The sequence below is a fragment of the Dermacentor variabilis genome, unplaced genomic scaffold (assembly GCF_050947875.1).
Source record: "Dermacentor variabilis isolate Ectoservices unplaced genomic scaffold, ASM5094787v1 scaffold_12, whole genome shotgun sequence".
NCBI lineage: Eukaryota > Metazoa > Arthropoda > Arachnida > Ixodida > Ixodidae > Dermacentor > Dermacentor variabilis.
In genome coordinates, this window is record NW_027460280.1 from 57,402,593 (window position 1) to 57,417,062 (window position 14,470).

General features: G+C 40.9%; 1 protein-coding gene across 4 annotated transcripts; it reads right to left on the reverse strand.

The window, feature by feature from the left end:
• Positions 1-1,621: 1,621 nt before the first annotated feature.
• On the reverse strand, positions 1,622-13,611 carry LOC142565913 (hexosaminidase D-like). 4 transcript variants are annotated; one of them, XM_075676510.1, is made up of 2 exons: positions 13,111-13,611; positions 1,622-12,057 (listed from the first exon to the last, which is right to left on the reverse strand). In XM_075676510.1, the coding sequence occupies exon 2, from the start codon at positions 12,043-12,045 to the stop codon at positions 10,378-10,380; it is 1,668 nt and encodes a 555-aa protein (XP_075532625.1). In that variant the 5' UTR covers positions 12,046-12,057; positions 13,111-13,611; the 3' UTR covers positions 1,622-10,377. The 4 variants fall into 4 exon arrangements, with proteins under 4 accessions (XP_075532625.1, XP_075532626.1, XP_075532624.1 ...); XM_075676511.1 differs by having other exon boundaries at positions 13,103-13,611; XM_075676509.1 differs by having other exon boundaries at positions 13,107-13,610.
• Between the last annotated feature and the right edge of the window lie 859 nt (positions 13,612-14,470).

Below are 14,470 nucleotides of genomic sequence, written 5' to 3' on the forward strand. Positions count from 1 at the left end.
AGCAAACACATAATAGCTTATAAATTAAACGAATACTTAGAACACTTAGTTTTAACAAATCATCAAAATGGATTTCAAAAAGGATTTTTTACAACACAACTGGTCAGTATAGTTCACAGCTTTGCAGCTTGTCTTGATACTAACAGTCAAATTGATGCAATATTCCTAAATTACAGCAGATCATTTGATACAGTTCTTTATGATAAACTAATTATAAAGCTTCGGTTGATAGGCATACGAAAATTATTCATTTCCTGGATTTCAGCCTATCCGGACAACCGCAACCAATATGTTCAGGTAGAAGAACAGCTCTCTGGCTGCCTTCCGGTAACTTCTGGCATTCCACAAAAGAGCGTACTCGGCCCCCTAATTTTTTTTCTATATATAAATGATATCGTCACTGTGGTTAACACCTCAATACAAATTCGTCTATTTGTTGACGACTGTGTTTTGTTTAGGGAAGTTACGTGCATTAGTGACCAATGTGGCCTTAACTCTAACTTGGGCAATGTGTTAAAATGGTGTGATCAATGGGGTATGCTTCTTAATGGAACTAAACGTCTCTCTCCCCATAACACACAAAAAAGTCTCCTTAGACTACACTTACAATCTGGCTGCAGCACCTTTAGTGAAAGTAGCCTGCTATAAATATTTAGGTGTAACATTAATGAGTGACTTATCGTGGAACTTGCACATAAATACTATCTGCCCTGCCACTTTCCGGAAACTAGGCCTTCTATGCCACAAACTCAAGACTGCCCCACCTAATGTTAAACCACTCTCTTACTTTGCTTTAATTAGGCCAAAACTTGAGTACACTTCCATAGTTTGGGACCCTCACACAAAAATTAACATTAAGAACCTAGGAAGAATCCAAAGAAAAGCAGTACGATTTATTTACACTAAATTTATGCCTACTGACTCCCCCACTACATTACTAACCAATTCAAAGAAAGAAAAGTTAGAGTTCCTTTCAAACTTAATTATAGGCTAGCCATAGACACCGCAACATACATATCCCCCTTGATAAGCAGACTCACTCTACACCACTAGCCTCATTCTCTAACACCAATTTTTGCAAGGACTGACATTTTTCTGTACTCCATTTTTCCACAAACAATAGCTGACTGGAATAAGCCAACTGAAGCATTTCCCCAGCGTCCATGACCTGCGTACCATTTGTGTAAATAATGTTATTTCGTGTATAGAGTTGTATTATAACCAAGTTGTTAAAATTTCTTAATCATCTATCTTATGACCAATGAATTTGTTTGAAAAATGTGTTACGAACTTGTTTCATCCTGTTCTTTTATGTAAATAATCTTGTGAATTCTGCTCACCCTGCTTGGAGTTAGTGTCCACAGTATTTTATTTAAAAAATAAATAAAAAATAAATAAATATGTTCATGTCAGCGTCAGTGATTTTGCTTGTTTAAATAAAATGTTCGTGTCCAAAAAGGAGACTGATGCCTATACTAACTGTTTGTGAAAGTCGGCAAAAAAATCCCAAACTTTGGTCTGCTCATAAGAAAGCCCAATTTACCCCCTTTTCCTTCTGAAAAACATCATTTATAACCCACACCCCCAATTAAAAAAAAAAAAACACACACACACACACAAGGACACTAAACAAAGCTTTTGATTTTATGTGCAGCACATATAAAAAAATGACTACCTACAATGAAATCATTTAGGTGTACCAAATTCAGTAGGTGGCTGCTTGAGACTAGCTGAAAATGTTATCAAAACGTATACATACAGAACAGCAAATAACCGTACAAATTTTTGTCCAAAGTGTACAACACAAGACTGAAGGAATGGATGTTCATGTGCCAGCTGTGTTTACAGTACTCTTTATTAAGAATTGAAGTAGGTGCATAGTCCTTTGTCAAACAGACTGCAAGAGATGCTTGGTACTACACATGAGGATTTTACACAAAACACTCCAAATTGCAAAAGCTCTGGAAGCAGTCACACTTTCCTTTCACCATTGCAGTGACCATAAGCTACAAAAAAAGCAAACTGTACACACTTCATTGGGTTAGCTTACATTAGATGAGTACAAGCATTAACACAAATACTGTCATACTGAGTAGCTTTGCCCATGATTTCCCAAAAGACATAAAATGTATGAACCCTAAGCCAATACTTCAGTTACAGATAATGTTTCATTTATGCAAAAAACACAAATACCAAGTCAATTATTTTTGAAAATTAAAAAGAAAAAGCTCCAGTTAATGAACTGTTAAAATAGGTGGAATTTTTTTAATTGCTTAATTAGGCAGTGTTATAATACAGCAATATAATACACCTTAAGACAATGTCAGAGACGTCCACCCATAAAAATGACCAGTATAAAATTGGCTTAAGGCTTCTGTATAATATGAAGCATTACAAGAGTTAATTACACCAACTTCTTGTTCTGCACAGGTCCAACTAAGTGGCAGAGTATTTGAGACGTGTAAGTTACAATTAATTCAGCATCATAGAAGAATAAAAACCTTTGCATTGGTAGAACTCTACAATGCTCAGATTGCATTCTGTAGCATAAAGCTAACACTACTGAGTGCAATGCCACCTAATTACAACTGCAACAATCAGTGCCTCAATAGACAATATACTGCTTTGAAAACATGTTAAACATATTATATACTGCTGTTTACATGAAAAAAATGGGGGGGGGGGGGCAACACTGCTGAAATATTTTTACATAGCAGCATAGGAGACTAACTTCTGCACATGCCTTCAACTGTCATGGAACTCTTCATTAGAAGACATTAATTTTCATTTAGACTGAACAATAAGTAGGTTGCACAAAGGCCATGCCACAGCACCTGCACTATAGGCTATAGTTTATTACACTCTGAGAAAACTATATACAAGAGACCTGTGAACTTATATAATACTGTTTTTGTCCAAGCACATGTGGATCCAAGTTTCTGACATATTTGTTGAAACAGTAAGCATTGCTAGAAACATATAAATGTGCAGTATATAAAAGACAACATAGTACAAGTGAAGGGAAATAGTTGCTAAGGGTGGAAAAGGGTGATCTGCAGTGGTCACCCTAACTGTCTCACTCAAGCTCAAGATTGAACACTTGAACAATTCCATGCCACAAGAGGAAGTATCAACATTTGATATTTCAAGGTGGTTTCCCTCTCAATGACAGAACAGGCCCAAAGCTTCAGTGGGCTGATAAAAACCAACAGATACATCATGACGTATGGCACAAGTACTGTCATGTCATTTTTTTTATCTCATGCGAGTGTGAAGTAAGAAACAACAAAGTTTTGCCTCAATAAATACTAAAGTAAGTTTAGAAAGAGCCAGTTGCAGTGATAAAACCAGCTGTGCCATCAAAGCAAGCCGAGTCATTTAATTTCACTTTCATTGTCAGACAGATTGTGGCTATACCACAGCAGTGCAAGTGGTGGCCGGGCTTTTTAGCAAGCCCCATGGTACAATCACAAGGCAGTCAGTAGGGCCACACATTTTGTTACATGTGTTCAGACCACCACAAATTATGAGAGACAAACTAAGGGAGCACATAAAAGTGACCAACGATTAATGCCACAGTGTAGAAACCTCAGAACAAATTTAACTAGTCTACACCACCACCAGAAATCAAACAATAATACCATCTCTGATCATTGTCTCTCAATGCCTACAATCATTGCACTTTTATAAAAAAAAAGAACTGCCTGACAACACCACCAAGGTAGCTTCGTTTAAAATTATAAAGATCAAGATAATTATAAAGAAACCTGAAAGATATTTCATTGTGCAGTGTAAATAATGAAATTAACAAATCCTGACAGATTGGTGGCTTAATAGGTATATAAACCTGTCACACTGTAGCAAGACCAGAACTGGACAGCACGCGTGTTGAGAGATGTTAATAGTGCCAGATATTTTACAAACACCTTGTGTGGTATTTCCCACACACAGGTATATCTAATATGTGGACATCTGCAGCCAGTTTGTAAGATTAATACTTTTGAGAACAGGATCAACAATGATAATATTCTCAGAATGTAAAGATGTATCTGCTTGAATGGGAGTCAAATATCAAGCTAGCTATGATACAATTTTCCTTTTACAGAAAAAAGTATGCCTCAGGCTAGAGTGCGTGCAAAAGTGATCCATGCATAAGTCACTGAAAATTTCTGCCCATGGATTTCCTATGCATACTATTGATAACAAGACAGCACAGCAGATGATCAGCACAATGACTTGAAGTGCAGTGCTTATAGGTGCTACAACTACAACACCTGCAATAAACTGAGGTATTGCAGTATTTGGCAACAATTATGTCTAGGAAGGCACTTCAGTTAACGACTGACACAAAAATTGTGATGTGTGAAGGGAAATTACTACATACTACGTAAATGGCTGCCACAACAGGTGTGAGAATGACATAGCCATAAACAGCTTGAAATCAATTTATGTCATTTGGAATCCACATCTACATCAAAGCTAAGCAGAGCTCTTAAAAAGCAGAATAAAAAAGAGTAAGGAAGACCAGCAGTGTAAGCCTCTAGCAACAATGAGCTGTTTGCTGTTTATACACCGAGGATGTGTTAAATCAATCCGAATAAAGCAATACACAGTTATACCACTCACATTATTTTACTTTCCTAATGTTATTATGCAAGGGCTACAGTTGCGGCATCTTCCAAATAATGAAAAATACAGACTGCCACAGATGAAGGCATTACCAACAGACCAGCTGGAAAAACAATGCAAAATTACCATCAAACAATAATATGGAAGGCAAAAGATTGGACTAAACTGAAACAGACAAGTATAGCTGAGAAATACATCATATGTGATGAGAAACATATGATATAGCCGAGATATATGATACAACGAGACTATAAAAAAATATTATGGAGTACAGTAAATGCCGATCAAAATAACTGTGGAAAATTTTCATTCAGAAGTGGTCCAGGCACGCCTGGACAATATTTTGGTTCTCGTGCATGTATGTGCATATGTGCACATACATATGTGCATGCATGCACGTTTATGCACACTGCGAGTTTTTAACCCAGCAACATTCATACGAACTTAGTTTTGCAAAAGTGTACCTCTATGTAAATATAATAATAATAATTAAGTGCATACTACTCCTAAACCATGTTTCCAATGATTGAGCACTGTCTAAAGTTTGCATGTTGATTATATTAAACACGGTTTTTCTCAAATTAGTTCAATAATAAATGTGAAATCTTTAAACATGGCACAGTTCACACAGTGTCATTAGTTTGTGCCTTCTTTCCCCAAGGCTTTATAAGGAGCCAATGCTAAAGCCTGCCTACATTTTACCCATGCTAACTACCTGCCAATTTTTACATTTGTCACAAATGTTCCTTACTAAAATCCACTCAAGTGCAGGCTTGTCAGTGAGAACCAACAATGCTGAAAAAAAATTTTCCTTTCCGAAATATACATACAAGATCCAAGAACACATGCTATCATTCCATGGAAACACATGCCGAATTTTTTAAATACCTATAAAATTCATCATCATCAGTGGCAGCAGCCTATTTATATCCACTGCCAGGACCCCATCAAGCAACTCTCGGAGATCTCCTGTAACCTCTTCTACCTACTGTCATCTAACGCTATCCTGCGCAAACAAATTTTCTAATCTTATCACACAATTATATGAAACCCTTGGCTGTATTTCCTTGGTATGCCATCCTGGTAACCTAACAGACCACCTATTAGCTGCTCTATGCCTTAGATGACTTGCCAAACTCCACTTCATCTTAAAATTTTAACTAGAACATCAGTTACCCATATTGGCTTCCTAGCATATACTGCTGCTTCCGGGACTATTATGCCCTACCACTGTTCATTCCAACACTCATTACAGGGCACCAAAAAAAGCTTATTTAGTTAAATGCTGCAACAGTGATCATGTGTAGAACTAGTTTGTGAGGACATAAGATTCAAACATTCATGCCTCTTTTCATACAAGTTCTAATGGCATTTACTTTCAACACCAATGTAGAGCAATGTGCCAACCTTAAAACTTTTCTTTAAAATGTAAATAGGAAGCAGCGTCCTTCTCTTTCTCAAGGCCCATTTCATATGAAGTACAGTAGCAAAAAAACAACGAAAAATGAAATGGCAGTAGGATTCCATATTCCATGCATTTACGCAGTTTCCAATGTTTCTGCACCAATATAGTTAGGAATCGGAGGCTTATGCAGTTTTACAGCATTTAACTTGCCATTCCACTTCATGATAACACCAAACAAAATCAAGTCAGAATATGTAGTGAGAATTGCAGTGATATGAAAGGTAGTGGGAATACAGTTGAACCATACTATAATAAATATGTTATAATGAATTATCAGATCTAATGAAGTAAATCTAAAATGCATCTCACCAATATTAGCATATAGTGAATATATGCAAATATAAAAAATGTCAAATACAACAAAGGTATTTTTATGTCAAATGCAAATCTGTTATAAAGAGGTACAACTGTACAGGGAACTTCAGTATTAACAGAGAAACATATATTCTAAGCATCTTCTTATGTCTTTTGGCCATTTTTAGTAATCCGAGGTCTGAAATTTCACCACTTTTTTGTTTGGTATTTGGAAGCCCATCAGGCTACACACACTAGTCCACAGACATTTTAGAGCAGCTAGGCTGTAGCGCTGCAGCAACCAGGAAAAATAAAGATATGGGGGATGCAAAAGCCAGGAACTTGTCAATGTATTCCAATGAGTTCAACACTTGCAAGCCACATTACAGACTCAGTATTTTTCATTTTATGTGTTATTTACTGAATTGCTGTATTTCTACTAAACACAGAAAGAAAAAGAGCGGGGGGGAAGGACAAAACAATGTGGTTGTTGTGAAGAATTCTGTTGAAAAGCAGTCCAGTCCTCCCTTTCAAAGGTGGCAGCACAAATACACGAAAAGCCTTGCATACCATTTTTCAAGTGTGCAATTGTTGGCACTGCTGTCTAGAGTGATGCATGCTTTAGACTGTGTGTGCAACTAATAATGGCTGGTTCACAATAGCTCCCATCTAGAACATACACCACCACAGTGGTGAGACCGCCTGAACCTGCTTTCTGCCTTGCAGGCGATCATAGCTTCTGCTGCTGACATTGTCAGTGATCACGGCGGAAAGCCCCACAGGGCCATGGAACAAAAGTGGAGACAACAAATCTTGGTACATGCTCAACCAAAAGTTTGTGACGCGCCATCTCCTCTTTTACTCTGCAGCCTTGCGGCATGTTCACCAGTGATCACAGGCAATTACAGCAATGGAAGCCATGCTAAATGACAAGGCTAAAAATATTAAGGCAGACCTATCAGTGTAATGATGCATGCTCAGATGTAAAGTTATCAGAAGACGTCACCCGCTCAGGCCAAAGCACGCTGTTAAAGTGCTCCAGACAAGTGTTCCAACGACTGCACCAGCTAGTAAAGCACCAACCCAAGTTATTGTACAGAGCTCTAAACATCACAGCATGAAGTTTTGTTGCAGAGTAGCTAGTGAAACCGAACTACAGGTGCATATACCCATAAAATTGACTTCACAAAATGTACAGCCTAGTCCTGGAGAAAAAGACCTACAAGCAATCCATAGCAGATTGACCTCAAATGTGCATGGACTTCTGGCATGAACAAACAGCGTAAAGAACTTTGTGGGAGCTGAACCACTACCGTAGAGGACATTATGCAAGAAAGCAGTCTATGGAACTAACGCAAACTGGGAATCGGAACATATCCATCTTGGATCAAAAGCACAAAAAAAAAAAGGGACACCAAGGCAGGACACAGAAACACTGTCTTGTTGCCCTAGCTTTGGTGTACCTGTTTTTGCACTACTGCCTCACCTTTTTTTTCTGCATTTTTGTTCCAAAACCAAGGATTATCGCAAGGATCTCAAGTTCAAACCTGGAACTTTGCCACATGCTTAGCCCATAGCTCTTTGTAGGTCACACTGTGGAGCTTCAAGGATTCAGAACATTAATTAAAGCTTAGGCAACTATACAGAGGGAAGGAGGTGAAAGCTTGAAAGGGCAATGTGGGCTACAAGCAAAGGCCTTGTGGGTACAGAGCCTGCATACTACATGTGCGGCCCCATGGCCTATGGGCATGAAAGAGCTAAATGATGGATACCACATAAACATGGATAAAAAAAATTCACCAACGATTACCACACATCCTAATGTGAAATTTGAGCGCATTTCTATACATGTTTTCATTTTGCAATATATTGGCTGGGGCTGACGATCTGTCTTGTGTGGCATGTTGCAAATCGAGCGAAGTGTGGCACGCCTGCCTTGCTAATCAGGAGATCGCGAGAGAGGGAGCGCATGGGTGACGTGTGGGTGGAATTCATAGCAGTCGCCGCAAACAGAACTCTGCATCACTTTGTTTCCATATGTAGTATCGGTGGATGCACTTGCTGCATGCCATCAGTGAAAAGACGATGGCGCACTACTTTGATGCCATCTCATAGCGGTCGTCACCACAGAGACCATCTTGGGCGGCACTACGCTTTTCTTCTCACGCTTTTGACCTACCCTCTTCCTCCACTTTCCTCTTCGCACTCTCTTTGCTATTGCCATCTTTCATCCCCCGCAGTGCTCCATGTTCACTCGGTTACGCCGATGCCGATGCTCAACGCAGGAATAGGCACCTAGGAGCTGCACTCTAAAAAATTGAACACAAGCTGGAAACAGCACAACATATAGCAAAAACCAAATATGGATATCAAATCATGACCTGTACTACTTGCATCTAAAAAAAAAGCTTTCTACCATGCTGACACATAGATAAGGAATATGCTAAGCTGCCGCATAAGTAGGCGAGCTGCTGTGATAATTGTTTAGTGAATCAGAATACACTGTGGCAGTAAAGCAGATGGCACCAAAGGGTACTGCTTACGACATTATAGGCTACAAGTACATACAACCTTGAGGAGTATGAACAAAGAGGTCATGGAATGGGCTACCGGTTTAAGAGTGTTAAGAAAAAGGGGAACCGAGGGTTCAATCCTTTTGTTAGTCCTCCACTGTGGCCAGGGGCGGCGCTGGCTAATGCTCTTAGGGTTAATCTTGTACACATACAAATATACCCAATAAAGTAGTTGGGAGGGTGTTATTGCAGTAGCTTAACTGGTAAGCACTGCACATGTCATGTGGAATATGTAGGTTCAGCTCTCGTCTGTGACAAGTTACGTTTGTATACATTCATTTCCCTTTATCTTATACCCACATTTCAATTAATTTTAATTAAATTATTGGGTTTTACGTGCCACAACTACAATATGATTATAGGCACACCATAGTAGGCACACCAAATTAATTTTGACCACCTGGGATTCCTCAACGTGCACCCAATGCACAACACACAGGCACCCTCAGCAAAATGTGGCCAGCGTGGCTGAGATTTGATCCTGTACCCTTGGGTTTAGCAGTGCAACATCAAAGCCACTATGACAAGTCATTTCAATTAAACAAAGCAATGCATTTTCCCACTACTTTCTCTAGCTTCATAGCCAGACTCTTCATATGATTTCTTATGTAAAGAGTGTCACTCAAATATAGTGTGAAGATGTAGTAAAAGAAACAAATAGAAACAAAAGGCACCTGTGAGGACTGGATCGTATTGATCCTCACACTCACAAGTACCCAGCAGCCAATTGAACAGTGGGAGTTTCCAATTTGGCATCCTTGATATCATTATTAAAACAAGAGAAGCCCGTCTAGGTTTCTGTCCCCAACTCCAATCACACACTATGCAGCCTCAAGTGTAAGTCACTTGTCAAGAGTACTGTTGGTTAACACATTTAGATAAGTTACATGCATATTTCATAATATACATGCAGCTTACTCACAAATGAAGCAATAAAAGAGGAAAAAAAGCAACTAACATGCTTCAGTTGGTACAGCACAATCACATAACACAACGCTATGGGCCTTAGCTTTCAACATCTCCTGGTGTTGTCTTCCCTCCTTCCCTCCTATCAATTTAAACATTGCATCTTACCCTAATTATACATTTTTTGTGGCATACTGGACTGTAACCTGCTACAGGGACACTGTTTCAGTGAATGTGAAATACAAAAAACATCTGTGTATACTGGTTTCAGTAAAAAATCAAAGTGCCTCAAGTGGACATAAGAACGGAGCAATGTCTAAGCAGGGAGAAGGACGGAGATGCACACACAAAGGGTCATATAGTAACAGGAAGCTTCTTCCAATAGTGCATGTGGCTCATGGGTGTAAATACATAAATTATCAATATAAAATTCGATTTCCCTAGCTCTAACAACTGCTGACCTTTTCTTAGTTTAGAATGTAACACCAGCCCACCTATTTCTGTAATAATTCATGTTACCTGTTCTAGAGGTCTCCTAGGCCATACGCTATAATTAAGTAGCCGCTGGACCTGCTGTTCAAGTAGTGTGAGCTCAGCATGCAGTGGATCAAGAAATGTACCTATCCACTCTACCACAGTATGCACATCATACAATTGAGACATTGCATCACCCAGGAACTTGTGCAGATGCTTCGATGTGCTCAGGAGCTCAGTCAGGTTCTTGGTCGCCTCGACAATGTGATCGGGACTGACAAATGACAGTCGAACATGATAACTATCTAGCCATCCAACATAATGACTGTTTTTTTCCATCACTTTCTTTTGATTGTATAGTGTCACTAGCTGCTGGATTCCTGTGAGTACCTTTGCACCAGGGAACTGACAAAAGAGCAAATGGCTGCTTCCATCATCAAAAATGGGCAGCTGCCTATTACACTGCAAGTGTTCCTTAATTTGAGACAGCTCCACCTGATCTAAACACCCATGCTGCAGGTATACCAAGTTGGCAGCCAAGGATGGCATGCTTGCTGGCAGAAGCTCACAAAGTGCAGCAAAGTGGTCGTACCGTTGCCACCCCGTCAATGCAATGCCACGTATATTGAGCAGTTCCCTGTGGTTGTTAAGTGTTTCCAGCCACGAATGGTGGTTTTTTAAATGGTATTTGATGTCTGGAAGCAACTGCTTTGGACCTGTAGCCCCCTTGAAGGCACTTGCTATCCACAGCCCTTGGAAACGAGCATATTTTAGCCAGTGCTGGTCTTCCACATACTTGGTTATGTTCGGAGAATACTGCCAGATCATTAGGTCTACAGGGTTAGCAGCACCCCACTGCTGTACATCATTTGCCTCCATGCTGCGCAACATGTCATCCCACATAATGGGACGAACCCCATATTGGGCCACATGAGCTACAACTTTCTCTACATGCTCTAGGAAAAGCCTATCTTTCGTGATGTTTGCCACATTCATGTGCCTCTCACAGCGAGTGCACTGTCCTAATGAGTAAACCTCATCACAACCAATATGCACATACTGAGCATTAGGATGCAAATTGAGCACTTGGTCAAGCATAGCCTTTACCAGGATGAGAGATCCATTCAGTGAGGGGCATATCGCTTGAGGACTATGACTCAATTCTCGAAGATCTGAAAATTCTGGCAACTTAAGTGCAAATTCAAGATGGCCAAATGTTTGCACCAGTGGAATCACCTGCAAATGATTGGCACGAGCAGCAGACAAGATATGAGCAATGTCAGCCTCCTTATAGGCGTTAGTGGCTGCAAGAGGACTGAGCATCCCTGTGTAAGGAAACATATCCTCATACTCCATTAAAAGTCCAGTGGCTCCAAGCTTGTGCAACAGGGGAAACACTGCATCGTAGTACTCAAGTTTAGGTGGTGCACCTTTCAGGTCAAAATGCACTATGCGCTCATCAAACTGGATAGGCGGCAATCGTAGGCTCTCTTGAAAGCTGGTATGAGTTGCAGCTGCTGTGGTTGGTGGATCAGTAAGCACATCAGCCACCCATTGCACTGTTTCAACAGGTGTCCTGTCAAGAATCCTGGTGCTCTGCCAGTAAAGTATAAGGAATGCTATCACAATGACAATAGCAATTAACTTCAAAAGACGAATCTTCAGTGGAGCCATGGCAAAAGGGTGTTCCAGCTCACAGGGCATTCAAACGATAGCCTGCAGAAAGCAAAATAAGCCATTCAGTCCATTCAAATATACATTAAACAAGGAACTTGCCTTAAATAAATGCCTTAAGTGTCCTATACTTCAGTGAGGACACTTAATATGAATACTTTCGTTAAGACTCTGCAAACTTGGCAGCCTAAACAGAAGTTTGCGATACAGAGCATACAGTGAGAGAGACAATGGCAAGAGGCACTGTTCTGTTATAATCACCTGCACTATAAACAAGAGTGTGCACATACAGAGTGAAAACATAGCAGCAGTGGCACTTCACATATGCCCTTCCATCTTGTTCAGAAAATATACAATTTATACTGTTCATTATGCTGTCTCACACATTGTTTTTGCCGAAATAGCGCTTTGCAGGAGCAGCTTCAAGTGTGGACCGAAAAAGGTCGTGCTATATCTATGACTGCACTTACTTTCGATACTGATCGGGCTCGATCGCGATCGAATGTGTCTGAGTGACACCATACGTATTAATTCTTAGTAAGACAGTCTCATATTTCCGACCAATCTCTGTTTCGACTCGGAAGCGCGACACAGATATTGAAGCGTGCTTTATATATTACACGGACGAATTAAGGTTGTGTGAATAAAGATGAAAAAGAGAAACAAGATAAAAACACATTGCAACCGTGAGAAAAGCTAGTGCCAACGCAGGCAGAACAAAAACGTGTACTATCAAGGACAAATGAAAAGTTTTCGTTCCAGATCCCCCTTAAAATTATTTAACCAGCTCGCCCTTTCCCATTCTTACATGGCAGTTCGCATTTCATTCGCCCACATTTCCGGGCGATTTCCAGCAATATTAGCAACGCTTCAGAGCAACGGTAATTTGTTATTGTTGCTTTACTCAGCGTCATTCCACGTGTGCCCCGTGACTACGAGCAGTCCTCGCATCGTGCGGAAGAGCACGAAGGACGAACGCCTACCAACGTAGACACAAGCGAAGAATAAACCACCTGACGATAACAGCGGTTCATAAGCCAGAAAGACTGCGTTGCGCATAGCGCCAGATGTCGACACGCAAAGATACGTACGTACTACGTCTTCGCAGCATTCACCGTGTCGACTGAAGCGCAGCTGTTCGCGTGCAGCGAGCAGACAGCAGATAGGCGATATGGGGGCTGTCCTTGAGGCTCATCTCTGGACGTCGCAAAATTACAGGGCAAGGTTCTGCATTGCATTTGCAATTTAATGGCTTCGGCGCTTCATTCCTTCAGCTATCCGACTGTGAGGCACTTCACGCCGCCTTCATAGCCGCCGTCCTGACCGCGCAGCACGCAATATCAACACTGACGACTCACTGGCGGTCAGACATGTCGGAACATTTGTGTTGAATTTCTCACAAACAAGGCGCGTGTGATGATGACTACAGCGCACAGCGCGGGCGGTGCAGGTTGCGCAGCTGGCGCGGGCAAAAATGCCTAGGCATCCTACGCGGCCGATTCGCCAATGCGCCCAGACAAACCGGCGGAACGTGTGCGTGACTGCTACCCGAATTTGAGCGATAAATGATGGTTCACAAAGAGCGCACAAGAAACCAGTCGTTTAATTGCCTTGCAAGTAGTAGCGGCTGTGCCTTTGCCTTTCAGATGCGTTTCTGCGCGCCTCTTTAGGAGCGCGCACTTTCGAATAACGAATTGAATGATGCGATATTTGCGGCTTCAATTGCTTCAATGCCTGGCGGGCATATATATATATATATATATATATATATATATATATATATATATATATATATATATATATATATATATATGTGTGTGTGTGTGTGTGTGTGTGTGTGTGTGTGTGTGTGTGTGTGTGTGTGTGTGTTGTTGTTGTGATGCACAGGCCGTACAGTGAGAGAATCCGGAGTAATTTGGACCACCGGGGGTTATTTAACGTGCACCTATAAATCGAACTACACGGGTGTTTTCGCATTTCGCTCGCATTGAAATGCGATCGTCACGGCCGGGAAATTGAGCCCGCGACCTCGTGCTTAGCAGCCCGACACCATAGCTGCTAGTGTATAAACTTCGCGAATTAATAATCCGCGTTGCCGAGTCAATGAGTTGTGCTGAATTCATGACAGCTAGCACTTCACGTTTGGAACATTGCACTCACGGGTCAAGACATTGATCGAAATCATCGAATGTCTCGGTCGCGATTGGCTCCTCCGCGCGAGCTGCAGATTAAGTCAGCCAATCTCGGTCAAGAAATTCGATCTGGATCTGGCTCGACAATGATCGCAGCTGCACGGTCCAATGATCGATCCAGACCGAATTTGAGAGAGAGCGCATCAGTTGTCTTTAACGGGTCTAAAGCATTTTTCACATTTCTCTCAGAACTACATGGTAGTCCGACCACGATCGCTATTGTCTGGATCCGGATCAAGCAACATCCCGATCTAAAGTGACCA